The 19,795-nt window shown below is 38.5% G+C and overlaps 1 protein-coding gene across 1 annotated transcript; it reads left to right on the forward strand.

Annotated features, from left to right (window-relative positions):
• Positions 1-16,423: 16,423 nt before the first annotated feature.
• Positions 16,424-19,473, forward strand: LOC126374601 (E3 SUMO-protein ligase ZBED1-like). The gene is made up of 2 exons (XM_050021291.1): positions 16,424-16,495; positions 17,241-19,473. The coding sequence occupies exons 1-2, from the start codon at positions 16,424-16,426 to the stop codon at positions 18,420-18,422; spliced, it is 1,254 nt and encodes a 417-aa protein (XP_049877248.1). The 3' UTR covers positions 18,423-19,473.
• Positions 19,474-19,795: the final 322 nt, after the last annotated feature.

The raw sequence follows: 19,795 nt of genomic DNA on the forward strand, positions 1-19,795 counted from the left end.
CAATCCGGAGGCCCCGGGTTCGAATCCCAATGGGGACATATCACAAAAATCACTTTGTGATCCCTAGTTTGGTTAGGACATTACAAGCCGATCACCTGATTGTCCGAAAGTAAGAGGATCCGTGCTTCGAAAGACACGTTAAGCCGTTGGTACCGGTTACTACTTACTGATGTAGGTTAGTAGTCGTTACATGAGCCATGTCAAGGGCCTTTGGCGGCTCAATAATAACCTTGCAACAAGGTTGATGGGGTTGGTAATTCACCTCACAACCCACACGATAGAAGAACTAAAAGAAACCTCGGTGAGATGTGAGTACTTAATTCATGTTGCGATGGATGTACGGTGACGAGCATTAATATGTATACACTTTGGTACCATGTCACATTAACTTTTTTGACACATTGAACTGTAAGTCTCACTAGATTTCAAATATGTTAGTGCGACAGAGTCCTAAAGTGGGTACATTATGTTGCTCATGACTGTACCTCTACGGCTCTAGACAGACGGACCGCATTTCAACTGCAATCCGACTGCTAAATTGCAGTTCCGATGCAGTTTGAATGCAGTTGACACGACTGCAATAGAACTGCAAACCAAACGGGCAGTCCGATTGCAGTTCAATTGTAGTCGGCGTGCAGTCGTGCTGCACAGTTGGTTTGCAGTTCTGTTGCAGTCGTGTCAACTGCATTCAAACTGCACCTGAACTGCAATTTGCGGTTGGATTGCAGTTGAAATGCGGTCCGTCTGTCTAGCGCCTACCATATGCCAAAATAGGCAGCACTTTTTACTTATATCTAATTTAAATGTAATACACGTGTCTCATACATAATATATATATCTCAATATTGTTATTGTGTCTCTAACTTCATCCTCTCGACCTCGGATCAAGGTTTTACCTACTTGAGGTATTCTCATAATCACGCGCGGCCCTGAATTTATAGTTTAATAATAAAAAACAACGATTTAATCAGTAGAAGGAAGGTCAACTATTTGTTATTTGTGTGATCTATTGATTGGCCATTAATGTTTTTAATAGTTGGCGGTTTTATAGTCTGAGATTCCTTCTTTAACTGCAATTCGATTATGTCTTTTTTTTAATAGGCATGTAAATTGTAATTGAATGAGGGATTTTCCAGGCTACGAACATCAAAAACAATATCTATATTGTTTTTGGCGCTGTGCAGAATTTTTTCGTTTAACCTTCTAATTTCAAGGATAACAGACATAATTATTATGTATCTTTTATCTTTGTTTTTGGGTATAAATTATGAATATTGAAGGCATACCATAATTCTGAGTTGTACCAAGTCGAATTTCCTGTCGGAAAATTCATGAAAGTTTAATAGAATAGAATAGAATAACTTTATTCCCAAAACAGTGAAGGTTACAAAAGCATTTACATAAATTAAGTTTAACAATTTGTGACTAGTAGCTAACACTGCCCAGGGAAATGGGACTGACTCAGCATATTGTTGCTAAGAGTATGGTACGAATGCCCACTCTCACCAACACTGATATTCTGCCAGTACCCATATTACGCTTATAATTAGTAATAAATGAATTGAACGTGCCAACAAAAAACCGTGCCGTGAATTGTTTAAACGGAAAAAAATATATAACAACAAAACAAAAAACAAAGGTAAGGTTAACAAAGTACTAAATGAAAATCAGTAGTATGCCAAGGGGTTAAATCATAATTGATAGTATAAATAAAAATATATAAGCAAATAGAATAGATTATTATATTGGTATGTAAATTGATAGGTGTATGTATGTATATGTGCAGAGTTCAGTCACCCCATACTTTTTTGAATATTAAGAAGATGTTCTCTAAATTTTTTCTTAAAAGTGGGTTTTGAGGTAACTCTGCGTAGAGGCGGTGGTATATCGTTCCAACATTTGTTGGCTCGGTAACTAAAACCACCACGGAAAGCGGCTGTTCTGTGTCGTGGTATATGCATCGCTATTGAGCAAGACCTCGCAGATTCCCGCCAGGACAGATTTTTATAAAGATAAGGAGGCTCTTTAAACCTAACAATGTCATGCAGTTGACATGCGTAATATAGACTCAGACGGTGATGCATATTGAGAAGATTCGACTTGTTAAGAAAAGGCGTGATATGAGTACGAGGAGGAATGGGGAAACAAAAACGTGCACAGGCATTTTGAACGCGCTGAATAATATTTTCAGTTTTTTTGTATAGACAAGGTCCATAAACAGTGAGACTGTAGTTGAGTTTTGACAGAACGAGTGTTTCACAAAGCATAATTCTCATGTCCGTACTAATAAAGGGTCTAATTTGGTACAGAACTTTTAGCCTGTAAAAGCAATTACGAGCCAACTCAACCACATGATTCTCAAATCTCAATTGTGAATCGAAAATTAAACCGAGATTGCGCGCCTCCGATACCTGGTCAAGAGATGTACCCATTATGGATACTTTAGGTTTGGCAGCTTCTAGTAGTTTAGTTTGCTGCTTCGTACCTATGATCATGAATTTGGACTTAGAGGCATTCAAAACAAGGCAATTTTTCTGGCTCCAGGCAAAAACTCTATTCAGGTCTTGATTAAGAGAATCAACTGCTCCGACCGTATCATCACGTCCACATGGGACATAAATTTGCAGATCATCGGCATAAATATGATATTTGCTGTATTGAATACAATCAGTAATATCGGAACTATAAATAATGAAGAGTAACGGACCTAATATAGATCCCTGCGGAACTCCACGTTTAACCAATTGATAATCGGATTGCAAAAGATCACCGTTGGGTTTTCGTATCACCACTTTTTGGTGACGCTCATCCAAATAGTTGCTGAACCACTTGATCGCTGTAGACTCGAATCCATAGTAAGCCAGTTTTGATATTAATAATGACGTATTTATGGAGTCGAAAGCCCTCGAAAAATCAAGCAGTACCAAGATGGAACCCATACCTGAGTCCTGGTGACGCAAAAGATTGTCAACTACATCAAGAAGAGCTGTTGTGGTACTGCGCTTTGATCGAAACCCAGACTGAAGCTCAGGAAGGATGTTTGAAGAAATGCAGTATTTGTATACTTGGTTGTAGACTATTTTTTCTATAATTTTGGACAAAAAAGGTAAAATACTGATAGGTCGCAAATCTTTAATATCAGTTACATTGGATTTTTTTGGTAGAGGGTGTACTATTGCATTTTTCCATTGATTGGGGAAAATGCCACGTAAAATTGATTTATTAATTATCGCTGTAATGACACCAAGCGTTTGCGGTAAAGTAAGAATGAACATGTCTCTAGAAACATTATCATGTCCCATGGCGTTAGATTTGATTTCAAATATCGCCTTAGCTACCACATTTTCATGCACTGGACTAAGCTTAAAAATAGCATCACTGTGCTTATGAAACTCGTAGTACGTCATAGTGGAGAGATCGGTCCTGTCACTGCCTGGAACATTAAGAAAATGCTTATTAATGTCGTCCGGGTTGTTAAAATGAGCCGGTAGGTCTCCTGAGTTTTTAAAATTAGGTAAAATAGAGGATTTTAGATTTTTCCAGAGAGTTTTTGCATTATTAAGGTTTTTGTTAACCGTTTCATTAAAAAATGCAGATTTTTCGGCTACTGTGTTAGTAATAACTAAATGTTTTAGAGATTTGTAATATTCTTTATCATTGTCATTTCCTGTTAATTTTGCTTTAGTGTGAGCCTTATCTCGCAAATTCATAAGGTACCTTATATTACTTGTTAACCACGGTAACGTTTTCCCTGAAATTCTTATGCGTCTCTCTGGTGCAAAAACATTAAAAATTCGTAAGATATGATTTTGCAATTGGCTCACCATATCATTCACATCCTCTAAACGAGATATATATGACCAATCGACTGCACTTACAGCAGACTCAAACAGAGGCATATTAATGGATTTTAACGGACGTTGTACAATTACTTGAGGTGTAATTTTTTTCTTTTTAATTTTGAATTCTGTGAAAATTGCGGCATGAGCCCCAAGATCCGGGATGTGATTTACCGTAGTAGTCAGAGTATCGGCATCAGTGAGTATTAAATCTATGAGTGTAGCGCTATGATCAGTAAAGTGTGTAGCGGACTTGACGTGGTTGTTTAAGTTAGAACAGCGTAAAAATTGATTTAGAGCAACCGTCTCACGATCAGATACATCCAGCAAATTAATATTAAAGTCACCCATAAGCACTATAATGTCATGATTCTTAAATGAAGATAAGGAGTCAGTCAGAGAGTCTAAAAAAATATCAACACCGACCCAGTCTGGTCTATAGGCTGTACCGACTAGAAAACGTGTTTTATTCACAGAAAAGGTGATCCACATTTGCTCAACTTCAATGTTCGTGGTTGGATGTGGACATACGCGGATCGAGTAATCACGCCTACAGTAAAAACCAACACCTCCACCTCGCTTTTTAGGAAGACCTCGCGGACGAGGTAAATGACGCAAACGATAACCAATTACAGATGGAGCACAGAAATCATTACTGTCACTCAACCACGTTTCGTTAATAGCTAAAACATCCGGCTTCTCTTTCAGCAACATGGCCTCAAACTCATCTTTTTTAGTACATAAGGAACCTGCGTTAAAAAGACCTAACTTAAGAAAATTTGTTTTAATCATCATTATTAAAAAGCATTTGGATATTATTAAAACGTATACCTATAATAAAAAATAAATATCTATAAATATATACTTGTCCGAAAAATAAAATATAATACATTTGGTATATATGTTTAAAAGATATATGTTTAAATAAAAAGTGTATATATGTTGGCAATAACCCCGTCATTGACAAACTATGTAATAAATAAAAAAAGCTAACTCCGAAATCCCCGGCAGTTAAAACATAGGTTACAAGATCTAGATGATAAATCAAATACATTAAAACAAAAGCGAGAATACACAAATGAGAAAACACCTCAATCAGCTGTAACATCACTTTTGATATCGAAAATACGATGATAGTCCTCTTTGTTACGAAAAATGTGCCGAGTATCGTTCTCACTTTTCTTTGCAAAAATTTGACCATAGCTTGTCCATACATATTTCCAGTCATGTTCTTTACCGGCTACTCGAACAAGATTAAAAAGCTCGCGATTATATTTAGTTAGCCGTTCATTGACATAAAACTTTTGAGGCTGGTGATCAGGGAGACCAAGACCTTCCGTAGTGGAACCGCGCCGTGTGCGGGAGCACTTGACCATATTGACACGAGTGGTATGTCTGGCCAGCCGTACTGCGATAGGTCGGGGCCGAGGCGACTTGCCTGCGCTATTTTCTCCTCGCTTGGGTCCAACTCTCACTGCGCTGACGACATCGGATTCCTGCAAATTACAGCCCAGTTTGGTCGCCGCTGTCAGGACAACATGCATAACTGACTCGCCTTGATACTCAGGAATTCCAGAGATATCCACGTCATTCATTAACGATTGCTGCTCTTTGTAATTCATATCATTTTGAATTTTTTGCATGGAGGCCACGATATCCTGAACTCCATAAGCAGCAGCCTGTTGCTGTCTTAAACTGGTGATCTCCGAGCGCAGCGACACGTTATCCGTTTCGAGCATGTCCAAGCGGGTTGAGGCTGACTTGACAAGATTGTCTAGTTCTGCGATTTGTGAAGACAGAAAATCTGTCGTAGCGGTAAAATCTGTTTTTAACCGCTCAATAGATGAGACAAATTCAGCCTTTATGTCTAAAACGATAGAAGCGCGTACGTCACTAAGCTTAGAGTCGAGAATCGCATTTAGCTTGGAGTCCAGCTTCTCTTCCAGCAACTCGGAGACACTTTCCAGTGAGAGCACGCCCCTCGAAGGCATCGTCGTCGAGGCAGTGACCGTTTTGAGAGCATCAATAGATGGTTTAGAAAAAAATTCAACATAGCTATCCTCGTATGACATGTCCATATCCGGGTGAACCTCTCCCTGTTGCCGCACTGGTGTACTATCTCCACGACGTTTCGTGTTAATATTCAAACACGACGGACATCGCCATGCGCGTTTCAGTTCATTTATTTTCGTTTTGAATTGTTCAGGTGTAACACTAACGCATTCAATGTGGTACGTTCCCTTACATGTTATGCACACCAGCATGCTATTCAAATTCTCAAGGGGGTTGTTGCATCCCTGGCACTTCATGGCGTATGTAAATCAATTTTATTTTCTTGTAAAATATAGAAGAATGCCCGAGCCGACGAGAAAAATTATTCACCGAGCGCGCGCAGTCCGCTGCTGTTGCCCTGCACTCGATGCGATGACTCACTCCCAAGACGACGGAATGCGAGGCGGTCGGTGTAGCAACAGCAGCTACGCACGTAGCACTCGTAGTCGCCGCCCGTAGCAGAAAGTGGTGCGTAATTACGCGTGTGGTGCTCCGAACCGAAATGGCGTCGCGGGGAAAGCGCAGACTATCGTGGGTTGGGTCCGAGTTCGAAAAGTTTTAGTGTTTTCTTTCATTGTTTTCAGTTCCATACTTGATATCAACCCAGAATCATAGCCTGAATCATCCTTTAAAGTTTTCGTTACGATGTTACTAACACCCTGTATGTAGCAACATAATTCTATACAAAATGTGATCCAAATATCAAGCAAAAACTATTTTTATACATACTTCTCCCATTACATTGTATTTTGGAATAATCATGTACCCGAGTAATGAAAAATCAGGTTTTTTTTCTTTTTTTTGATGTGACTTTTTGTAGATTTGCTGCAGGTGGCATTAACTACTTGGCCGGACAAATGGGGAGCGCTGAAGGCTCTCACCCGGTACAACGTTTGAGACAACAGGCCTGAGGGTACCCAATTGGGCGCGAACCTCGGCTCAGGGCGATGTCTGAGAGGAAAAATATTTGAAAGAATTAATCGACCCTAGAGGGTTGATAGCGATAAGCGCTGATTGAGGGAAGTCGTCGACCACGCCGGCGGGGTCGGTATCGGGATCAAGATAATTATCACATTAAAGCTGTACAATATTGGTTTTGGTGAACGTAGCCTGTATAAAATATGCTGCATATACATCTGGCGTTATGTTCATGTTTGTAGATATGCACATATGAAATCCGCGGTGAGTCCTTATACTAAAATCTCGCAACGCTTGCGGTAACACCTTTGTAGGCAGCCCTTATCCCATTCCAAGGGGCCGCCGCAACATGTATTCCTTTTCCTTACACGAAATGTTCTGTATCGTGTGAGTTGTGAGGCGGATAACCAACCTCATCAACCCTGGTATCAGGGTTATTATTGAGCCGCCAAAGTCCCCTGCCATGGCTCATGTAACGACTACTTACTTACATCACTAAGTAGTAACCGGGGCCAACGGCTTAACGTGCCTTTCGAAGAATAATCTATATAATCGGTATTACCTGTACTATCTGTTTTCTTTGTAAGTTCCTTGCGTCTGTTTTATTGTGTACAAATAAATAAATGATTTAAGTAGGCATTCGACCTTAAATTAATAATGAGCATACAACTCTTTTAACAACATGACAGCACTACGCCTGTATCTCCGAAGAGATAGACAAAATGTGAAGTACACACACACACACGCTCTTCGCCTGATGGTAGGCAATTACCGTCGCCCATAGACACCAACACATGAGGGGTCACATACGTATAAATGCGTTACCGACCTTTCTATAGGACGTGGTGGCAGGGGGAAGACGGAAGGGGGGGAATAAGAAGTCCACACGAAACAGCTCAGCAGCGACTATGGTCAGCACGGCACGGGGCTTGAAAAACCTGGGGTTAAAAAGGCCACATCGAAGCATCATCATCTGCCTGCGCCATTTCCCATCATCTGAGGTCGGCTCTCCTTGTCAGTCTTCTCCATTCTTGGCACATCGAAGTAATGCATAAAAAGCAATATTGCTATTTGACAAAAAGCAAGTGCGCAATGCAAACCAATGTCAAATAGCAATTTTGCTTTTATAGATGAATTGCTTCGATGTGGCCATTTTGACCCCCCTGGAGCTTGTACACCTCTCAAACTCAAGGAGAGTAACCTCCCCCCGTATAGGCTTCGCTACATCAGCTACGCGTCCTCGGAGCTTCTCTTTGATATAAATCAATGACATAACATAGACAGATAAAACGCATTGATACATCCGTACATCGTAAATCCGTGCTTCCTAGTTGGTATATCATTAATCATTTAGTATTATAATAGCTATATCTACCAATGTTTACATCGCGAAGGTTGCGTTACGTCATCACGTGCAGCCTTGCTTGTGTTCTTTTTTGTTATTTTTATTCTTGATTTATTTTTTATGGATGTGCTGACATGACAATTATGAATCAATAAGCAGTCAAAAGTTAATAAATACAAACGCCACCTACGTCCATTTTGGGTGGGCCGAGCCACAAAGTCGACAGTATAGCTATAGCATAGAGGCATAGAATAAAGAATAATAAATACTACGTATAGAACGGTAGCTTAAAAAAAGAAAGAAAAAGAAAAAAGAAAGAGCGAGAGAGAGAGAGTAGAAAGTAGTGTGGCGGCTTGAAAACTGCCGCCAACCGTCGGCCAATCAGCGGTCGTTCCCCGCCCGCGCTCCCGCACACACACGGGAGTCGGGATAGAGACAAGAGTTAGAGAGTACTATATAGGGAACAAAAGAAGGAACTGGCTTCATGACTGGTTGCGTTTAAAACAATAAGTGTGCGCTAGTATATGATTGGTTCATTTAGTTAAAAATTAATGGTGGACTGTGAGAGGTGCAAAACGTTTTGGACGTAAAAAATTGAGTTGTGATTGGAACGTACCCTACTGAACGTGACAAATTATATCTAAAAAGCAAAGAGGGATTCAGCGGGCTCGCACCGCTGCCATCCCCAAAGTAGCTTGGAAAATGCTGCACCGACAAGAGCTTGACTCTTAAATTGATGATGATGATAGAACGGTAACTCTCCGCCGCGCACCAATTCGTATCGGGCCCAGTTGGAATACTTGACTGTCACTGTGAGGTCGCAGGTTCGAACCCAGCCCGGGCCCTAACTAATGATTTTCGAATTCATGTTTGGATCACAAATGTTTATCACTTGTGTGAAACCCACATTCCCGAGAACCGTCATTCCCGAACATTTCCGTTTTTCCCTTCGCGGGTTGGAAGGACAAACAGGCGGTCGCTTCTGTAAAAAAACGGACCTGTCAAATGTTATTTTTTGTTTGACGTGACTTATTGTAGATTTACCGCAGATGTCATTAACTACTTGGCCGGAATGTCAAATGTTCAAATGTGTAGGCCGCCTTTGCCCACCTTAGAATAAGTTTATCCTGTAAATGTTTTGTGAATTTGTGTGCAATAAAGTGTTTTTATTATTATTATTATTATGTTCAGGTTAGGTAAGTTGGCCCTGTTACAAATGGAATAAAGCTAGGTAGAAGTGAGTTAGAAGTCTGAAAGTAAAATGAGTAGGTACCTATAATTACAGCTATTCCCCTTACTTCTATATTGACCTTACTTCGTAGCTAATAGTTTGGCATCGTCCGGTATCAAATTTTGAAAGCGCCCGCTAATTTGTTTAGCCCGTAAACATGAGAAAACAATGATATACAGTTTCTAAATGTGGCATGTTTTTATCGGTTATTTAAGGCTGTTAACCTTAAGTTCTCTAACACTAACGCTTAGTGTTAGAGAGCAAGTGCAGCAAATTGTTTTCTTATGACTTTTGACTCTGCCCGCCAGGCAATAACATTACGATATTAAAAAGATATTAGCATAGTGACACATTGAATCGTCATTTTTTACATAAAAAAACATCTCATCCGGCTAAAACTACTGCAGCTTCTCACAACTTGTATAACCGAGGAAAAAAAGCTGCAAGAAAAACTTCGGCACAGGGCCCTAGACGTTCTTTAAAAAAAACTTTAGAAATACATAGTAACTTAAATACACTTAGATCTGAATTAGCATTCGTTTATATTCGAAAAACGAAGATTGCCGAGTATTCATTACCTACCTCGGATATTTGGATTAGGAATAGTACGTCTCGGGTAATATTCCATTGGCCGGACGAAGATTATATCGTTATCGAGCGGCAGCAACCATCTCTTAAGACCAAGTTCACCAATGAAGTTACAGCATGTCTCTTCCAGTTCTTACAAGGCGGTGCTGTCCGTGAATTAGAGTAAATATTAAATATCGTGTATAGTCTGCGATGCTAATGGCTGCTAAATGCGGCTCCGGGAAACTGCTGCCCAATGTTGCTTGATGGGTAATTAACTGCTCTATACTCTATGCCAAATATAACCACAATACCTATCTATAACTACTTTGTATACCTACTTACTTATATGTATATATATAAAGTCACAACCTGCCTATCAAATCTTCAAGTTATGTAAGCGGACCCCGTGAAAAACGGGTTAATGCTAGGGAGATGATGATACTTACATATAATATACTCACGCCCATAAACCCTAATGGGGCGCGCAGAGCCACGAGTCAGAAGACTTATGATACCGAGGTAAATAATGTTTTCGCACTGTAACATAACATAGTCACGGTTATACCTATCCCATTAACCGGGTGAGAGCCTTCAGCGCTCCCCATTTGTCCGGCCAAGTAGTTAATGCCATCTGCGGCAAATCTACAATAAGCCACGTCAAAAAAAAAAAACCTATCCCAATAGGGGTAGTAAATATAACCACACCTCACCGAGCTTTCTGTTAGACCAACGTGATAGGTGATGAGCCGTATCGCCGTCTATAATGGTCTAGACAACTGCGTTAGTGAAAACTGCACTTAAGATGAATTAATAACCCATTAGTACTGTATCTGATCCGAATCCGAGAAAATACGGAAAATTATATAAAGAGTAAACGAGGCGAGAAAGAGTCGCGCGCTTACGGTGCTAAGCCCGCTGGTGATCAGCCTGTAATGTCCTAACCAAACTAGGGATCACAAAGTGATTTTTGTGATATGTCCCCATCGGGATACGAACCCGGGACCTCCGGATCGTGAGCCCAACGCTCAACCACTGGACCAAGGTCGTTAAAATGCTGAATAACATAATAATTTAATTAAATGCCCTAATACTTCATAATCCCAGTGTACACGACTACGCCCGCAACCCCGACACCGACCCCGCCGGCGTGGTCAACAATTTCCCTCAATTAGCGCTTATCGCTATCGACCCACTAGGGTCGATTAATTCTTTCAAATATTTTTCCTCTCAGACGCCCTGAGCCGAGGTTCGCGCCCCACTGGGCACCCTCAGGCCTGTTGTCTTAAACGTTGTACCGGGTGAGAGCCTTTAGCGCTCGCCATTTGTCCGGCCAAGTAGTTAATGCCATCTGCGGCAAATCTACAATAAGTCACGTCAAAAAAAAGACTACGCCCGCACTATACCTGTCGCGCGTAGTATGAGTCAGTTTCTCAGAAGCCGGCTGAGGAATCCACTCTCGATCGACATCCGGTGCTGTGGTGGAGTAAGGTCGACGGTCGATTGCTTTCGTTGTTACTAGGAAGTCATTAGTTACATTATCTTATTGTATGTTTTTTATTCTTTGCTGTACGAGTTTGCAACATTTTTTTGTTTATTTATGCGTGATTGTTTTTTACTTATACGTACTTATTGGAGATACGCCCCCTTAGCTATTTTAACTAGTATTTTCTGTCATGACTTCTTTACAACCATTTTTTTTTTTGACGTGACTTATTGTAGATTTGCCGCAGATGGCATTAGCTGGAGCGCTGTAGGCTCTCACCCGGTACAACGTTTAAGACAACAGGCCTGAGGGTGCCCAGTTGGGCGCGAACCTCGGCTCAGGGCGTCGTCTGAGAGGAAAAATATTTGAAAGAATTAATCGACCCTAGTGGGTCGATAGCGATAAGCGCTGTCTTTACAACCAGTTGCCTCGACCATTATAGACGGCGATACGGCTCACCTATTACGTTGGCCTAACAGAAAGCTCGGTGTGCTGTGGGTACTTAGTACATCTTGCGATAGACGTGCCTCTGAGTACCCCAATGAGGAAGTTTCCAGGCTACGTTCCCTAAAATAAATATAGATGGCGCTGTACAGAGTTGCCTTCGATTAACATTCTTATTTCATGGGTAACAGACATATATATAACAGACATATTCTTTTCCTCGGCTATACAGTTCGTGAGAAACTGCAGTAGTTTTAGGCGGATGAGACGTTCGTTATGTAAAAATTGACGGTTCAAAGTGTAACTATGTTACCTACTGAATAAAGATATTTTTGAATTTGATTTTATTATGCACCTTTTATCTTTGTTTTTGGTTCTAAATGGTGACTCATGACATGTCTGTCCGGGTCTGCATGACAACCGCGCCGCGCGTGGCGCGAATTATATTGAGCGCTTCGACCAATAGCCGTTTCACGTCCATCTACGTAGATAGCATTCGTATCGTTTATTGGTCCAAGCGCTCAATATAGGCTGTCATGTAGACCCGGATGACGCTTGTTATTACACCCCGGCACAACACATCTTTCACCCCCTATTACTCTGATCAAAATAAAGAGAAGCAATATAGGTAGCAACATAATTCTATCCAAATATCAAGCAACAATTATTTTTATAAGTTTATGCCTCTGGCGTTACTTGATTTTTTTGAAGAATTATGTACCTGAGTAATGAAAAAATAGGTAATTATCACGTAAAATTGAGCCATATATATTATTTTTGAAAAACGTAGCCTGCAAAATCCTTCATTAAGAATATAGTCGTTAGCTAAGGTATGTTTCTGCATACCCTTATCTAGTATTTAATTAACTCCACTTCCTCATTATCTCCCATAATAATAACAATGTTAACAATGCAAGACTAGATCTTTGTATTATCTATACGTGCTATATCGCCATGTTTAGCTGAACACCTGCGTATTTCATTCATCCGGACTGGTTTCCTTCTGAGGAGTTTATGTATACTTTATCCTTATACTAGCTAGCGAATGTACCTATGCACACATTGTACTAACCCACACTAATAACATAAGTAAAGTTAGTAAGTAAAATGTTTATTTTTCATAAGAACACAAAAAAATATTGATACCATAAAAACCACCAACCCGCAGTGGAGCAGCGTGGTGGAATATGCTCCATACCCCCTCTGGTTGATTGCGGGGAGGCCTGTGCTCAGCAGTGGGACGTATATAGGCAGTTTATGTACAATAAAAACCCGTGTTGGCAACCCTAACATTAAATTTATATTTTTATTACTATGACAACATTTGTCGCGTAAGCGTATTTGCTGTCCGAAAGTAAGATGATCCGTGCTTCGGAAGGCATGTTCAGCCATTGGTCCCGGTCAGTAATTAAATTACTAATGTAAGTACAGCGTCGTAGTGTCGTTACATGAGTCATGTCAGGGGCCTATACCGGGTCAATAATAACCCTGATGGGTTGATGAGGTTGGTATTCCACCTCATAACCCAAACAATGCAATGCAAACAAATGTCAAATGCAATATTGCTTTTTTAAGATGAATTGCTTTGATGTGGCCTTTTTACCCCCCTGATATGACTTTAGTCCTTTTTATTTTAGTCTTCTCACTGTGTTATGTATCATCGTAAAAAATTGGTGCTAATTCCTGCAGACGCCATCTAAAAAACGGACGGGTAATCGACGGGCATAAAAATTATAAAAATTAATACACGTCAATTTTAAACAGAAATCTAAAACAACCGTCTAAAAGTTTTACATCGGCCAATAACCCGACAGAATGAAATACACAGCACGTTAAACGGATTGCATACCAGCGAGATGCCTATTTTATTAGATAGGAAAATGACGGGTATAACTTAAAATAAAATTAGGAGGTGTCTGCAGGAAACGGGGCCATTGCCAGTATGTTAGCGTGGCGTGGCATACAACTGCATTGTTGCTGTTAGCTGGGGCAAGTGGACTGTAGGGTTGCTTATAGGTTTGAGCTGTCTTCACTACAAAGTAAACACCTTTGGTACTTGAAAGATCACTTAATTGCGGTAAGACGCGGAGCAATACCTACAGAGCGTATAGTACAGACACGAATGTTAGACAGGTAGTGACGTCAACAAAATCTAAGTTTATATAATAATAATAATAATAATAAAGTTTATTTAGGTAAAATCTACGACACACATATACATTTACAACATCTCATCTAACTTTTTCAGAATTTGCCTTTCAACTGTTTTAAGACAGTAGTTAAACAAAAACTTTACAAAAAAGGTTATTATAAAGTTAGTGATTATTTAGAAGATATGAATGCATGGAATTAACTGTCTGAGAACTGATATTAGGCAGCTAAATTACTCAATTGTATAAAAATATTTTATGTTTTTTTTTTAAAGAACGGCCCTGTGCCGAGGTTTTTCTTGCAGCTTCTTTTCCCCGGCTATACAGGTTGTGAGAAGCTGCAGTAGTTTTAGGCGGATGAGACGTTCGTTATGTAAAAATTGACGATTCAAAGAATTTGAATTTGAATAAATATAAGTTCTGTGTTGGTGTTGCCAATAGTTGCAAGCGTCGCTACATGCAAGTATCGCTTTCGATTTAGTTACTTTGTATTGCACGTGCGGTCTCATTACCTTCGCTTTATTTGTAACGGCCACTCATTTGAAATGGGTTATGGACATAAGCCTAAGTTTGGACTAAGTATTTTGTATTTTCGTACTATGTGCCTATTCTTATATTTGAAGACTATAGAGAACCGGAGAGGAAATATGATTGGCCACCTGATACGACACGATTCATTTATAACAAACATTATAGAAGGAAAAATTGAAGGAAAGAGAGGAAGGGGTAGACCTAGGAGAACATTCATGAAACAAATAAAAGAGAGGTGCAGGTCTTGTCGTATCGGGAGGTAAAGATTTTGGCGGGAAGAAGCGAGGAATGGCGATTACTCCACCGACAAGAGCGCAGCTCTTAAATAAAGAGAGAGAGCCTATTCTTAACTGTAACAGCCTCCGCAGTCTAGTGGCCAGAGCGCTAGACTCACGATCTGGGAGTAGCAGGTTCGATTCCTGACGGGGACATCGGAATCACTTTGTGACACTGTCCTTTGTTTAGCTACGACTACCACCGCACTGACAATTCCAACTTTGAGTTCAATCGTTTTTAAATTACACCAAACTTTACGGTAAAGTGTGTTCAAGCTCGGCCAAACGATAAACGTTCTTTGTCAAATATCGTACCTTTGTTTAAGTACCAAGAATTTACCCTTTGGTATTTTGATGGCACACCTGTGTACCTGTGCACATGTGTGTTAGTGTTGCCGATCGATAGCGCCATATCGATAGTTTTCGATCGAACTATCGATAGTTTACCAAAAAACGATAGTATCGATAATTAATCGATAGTATCGATACTATCGATAGCTCATTTTTGGCGATACTATTGATAAGCAACGATAGTATCGATACTATCGATAGTATCGATAGTTAAAAAATGAAAAACTATCGATAGTATCGATACTATCGATAGTATCGATAGTTGAGAAATGAAAAACTATCGATACTATCGATACTATCGATAGTATTGCTCTTCGATATTGCGCTAGCTATCGATACTATCGATAGTATCGATACTATCGATAGTTTTGTACGATCGATAGTGACCTTAATTTCGATAGTATTGAATGTAGCATTTAATCATAATGGGTAGAAGAATACAGTGAAACTACTAACTCCATTCAAAGCTTGTGTTTAGCATATTTTATGTTTCGTGGGTGTTTTCGCAGTGGATGTTTGGTTTTGAAGTTGGCAGTTTTCTAAATTAAAAAAAAAACTGTTAAGTGAGTGGGTAGGATTTTTTTACGGGTAGATCTAAAATAACGTTGTTTTGTTTATTGAATTTTGCAGAACAAGTTTTATTTGTGTTTCGTAATCAAAAATGGAATTGGACGCTTCCAATAATTCCAATGAATCGAAAAAGAAGAAATCTCCTATGTGGACTTATTTTGATAAAAAAGAAAATGGTGAAAAGGTTATCTGCAAAACTTGTAAAATAGAATTAAAACATTGTCATAATACCAGCAATATGAAAGACCACCTAAGACGTAAGCATGCTGAACTTTTGATAATATCTGTTACAAACGACAGTCAAAATGAAGATGTTAATAACATTGATATGCGAAAGGACACTTCCAGCAAATATTCTGCAATTTCAACAAGAAAGAAAATGTTAGATGTGAAATTTGCCAAAATGGTGGCAATTGATATGCAGCCTCTGCGTTTATCTGAGCACGAAGGTTTAAAGGAGTTTGTAAATGCTTTGGACGCGAGGTACGAATTACCAGGAAGAACAACATTAAGCGTCAAACTTCTGCCAAAATTACACGTTGGGTATAAAATTAAGTTGATAGATATTCTCAAGAACGTAGAACATCTGGCAATTACTACGGATGCATGGACGTCGATTAGCAACGAGTCCATTCTTGCGGTAACAGCACATTTTATACTAAAAATGAGGTTGGAATCTGTGCTACTAGAAGCAGTAGTGTTACAAGGACATCATGACGCGGACAATTTAGCATCTGTGAGTATATTTTTTACTTTTCTTGCTTCATGGTGCTGCGCCTGCGCTTTATATGGGAAAATAAACCGTACCGATTATAGACCGTGCGTAGAAGCGGTAAATTAACCATAAAGTTATAATATAATTAGAAGGGGTATTTTGTCAACAATATGTATCAGATTATATTAATATACATATATTTATAAAAAGTTATAACACTTTTGATTAGGGGTGCATCCGATACCGATATATCGGCGATACTTTGGATTTGCCAATATATCGGTATCGGCAATATTTTTATATCCGATACAACTACACTTTTTAAATTTCGCGCTTCTAAAATTCAATGTAAACGCGCCTCTTGTTTCGTTTATTACATTGCAAACGAGGCACGAAACGATCTATAGATGCTCAGCTCAGGGAATTCGCCTCGCGCATGTTGTCTCATTCACTTATTCCTTCACTCATTTAGGTATACTTTGCGTATTTATTAGTTAGACTGTTTCTTTTTCGGCAGAGGTTTTTGTTGATAAATAAAATAAAATAGATTTCGTCGCGCATATACAAAAGCGTCAATTTCGAAACAGGTTTTTTTTATTGTTTAAATAACTTAAGTGTCCGCCACTAGGGGACTTCCCCTTAAGCACTTTCTCTTGTGTGATGTAATTGTATTTCACAACTCGTGCAGTAGGGCTGGTATTAAACTAAAGTGTCTAAAATATTGTCAGTGTGCATCAATGTTATATTTTATTATATTTTGTTTTAGGTTATTGCGTCAATATTAGAAGACTGGCAGTGTCGCAGCAAAGTTGTGGCCATGGTGACAGACAATGCTCAAACAATGGTTAAAGCTGCTGAAATATTGAAATTGAAACATGTGCCATGTTTTGCCCATTCATTAAATTTGGTCATCAAACACGTTCTTTTGGAGCCGGAGTGTGCTGCATTAAAAGAATTAATTGATAAATGTAAAGCTATCGTGACATATTTTAAACACAGCTCACTGGCTTCAAACCAATTAAAATGTTTACAAAAGGATCTCAAAAAGAGCCAACTAAGACCTTTACAACATGTGGAGACGAGATGGAATAGTGCATTCCAAATGTTAAAAAGAATTGGTGAAATAAGAGATGAAGTATCACTCACTTTAAATAAAAACCCGAAAGCGCCAAATAATCTTACCGATGAGGAATACACATTCCTTGCAGAAGTGATTAAAGTATTTGAGCCCATTGATGTGTGCACAGAAACTGTATCGGGTGAAACATACACCACCCTGTCTTTGATAATACCATTGATAAAAGGCATGTTGATGCATTTTGCGCAGTTGGACAAAGAACCGTTATTAGAGTCCACTAAAACTGTTCTTGAAACTATAAAAAAATATATTGTAACGAAGGTCAAACCGTACGAAACACGTACTCCATGTATTGTTTCCACTATGCTGAACCCCCAACTTAAAAAATATGGTTTTAAAACCAGCTCAGAAGTCGAAAGAGCAGTGAATATTGTTCAAAAAGAATATTCTTCTTACTTATCAGCGCAAAACAAAAAAGCATCAGCGCCATCAGATTCTGCAGAGCCAGGGTCATCCAACGAAGCAATAGCACCACCAAAAAAAGCAAAGCTGAATTTACTTTCATATCTTCAAGAATCACGTTCCTCCAGCTCAAGTGCTACTGCAGATGCAATAGTTGATATCAATCAGTATCTTTCTAAACCAATTATTGATAAATCAGAATGTCCTATTGAATACTGGCATTTTAATCGAAGCAGCTTAAAAAATATTGCATCAAAATATATGTGCATACCGGGAACATCCACGCCGGCCGAAAGAATTTTTTCAATGGCTGGGCAAATTGCAGTAGAGCGCCGAAATCGTTTAAGTGGCGAACATATCAACGAAATTCTTTTTATCAAACAAAATCACACGTTACTGGATAAATAACATGAATAAGCACTAACTTCTTTTTTTGATTATTAAAAGTTCTGACGTTTACTAAATATTATAAAACACAAAACTTATTAATTAAATATATTTTTATTTTTTATAATCAGTAAAGCATGGCAACCCTGTAATTAATGCCATCAATAATGAACGGTTTTCCAAAAGTTCCCTTTCTATGGATGGCGCTGGACGCTATTTAAGATCAGCGGTGTGATGCGTTAGTATTGTTTAAAAATAGTTATTTATACTCATCTTTTACTGTTCTTTACTATTATTTTATAATATTGTATAAATTTCTAGACTGGCAGAATAAAGTGTTTCCATTGCCATGATAACTTCTGAACTACCAATTTTGATCTAAAAAAGATTCTAGCGCCATCTTTGGGTAACATAAACAAGCTAGACAAAAAAATATAATATACACATAAACAATAATCAATAAACATAATCAATAATAAATCAATAAACATAATCAATAATCCTGTTAACCAAAATCTGTATCGTGTTGTTAATCAGTTATATCGACACTTAATATGATTCTTACAGTTTTGTATCGATGTTTAATTTTGTGTTTTGTAACGATGTTTGTGTTTTAATGAATCAATATATTTGAGTATATTTATATAGGCTTCGGAGCGCATGCACGGTGGCAAAAATTGTAGCTCGCCAATCAAAAGACTTCCAAAATAATAATTTCTTTTGTCAAGATCTTTCTCATAAATACAATCGACACATATTGTTTTTTCCTTCTGGTTTCTTTCTTCCTCATCACTTGTTATGTCTTTATCCTTTTCACTCGTTCTTTCTTCCTCGTCACTTATTCTTCCTTCCTCTTTATCACTTGGTATTTCTGCCTCACTTTCACTTGTTCTTTTTTCCTTCATGCCAGTTATTGTTGATTTTGCTTCTTGTTGTCTTAGATCAATATCTATTTCAGTATCAGCTGGTTTGTATTCATTTAGATAAGTTTCATTTTTGACCTGTTTGTTGTAATCAATTGACCCTAAATCTGTATCTGTATTTGATGTACGACTTCTTTTTGATGGTAATAATAAAGATTGTGATTCAATATAAGTGTCTTCATCTAATTTGTGAGTTTCTTTTTCCTCTAAATCTGTAAAAAAAAAGTTTTACTTATTGTGCTATCGTTTCGTAATTTCTTATAACGTATTAATAAAAAAATAATGTTAAATTTTTTAAACGTTAAACTCTGTAACTTAATTTGAGAAATTAAATTATTTGACTTAAAAAAACTAAACAAACATACAAGATTGTGATTCTTCAATATCTTCAGTGAAAAGCGGTTGGCTGTCTGTATAATCTGAAAAATCAGAAATCAGAATCATTTATTTAACGTAATTATCATGAATAAA

Source organism: Pectinophora gossypiella, chromosome 17 (assembly GCF_024362695.1).
Source record: "Pectinophora gossypiella chromosome 17, ilPecGoss1.1, whole genome shotgun sequence".
In the NCBI taxonomy this organism is placed as follows: domain Eukaryota; kingdom Metazoa; phylum Arthropoda; class Insecta; order Lepidoptera; family Gelechiidae; genus Pectinophora; species Pectinophora gossypiella.

What these genes read in the sequence shown, in the direction of transcription:
- LOC126374601 (XM_050021291.1), top strand. Translation starts at nt 16,424, where the DNA reads ATGAGGTTGGAATCTGTGCTACTAGAAGCAGTAGTGTTACAAGGACAT. An exon ending in ACGCGGACAATTTAGCATCT is followed by an intron (nt 16,496 to 17,240) that starts GTGAGTATATTT and finishes ATTTTGTTTTAG; the next exon opens with GTTATTGCGTCAATATTAGA.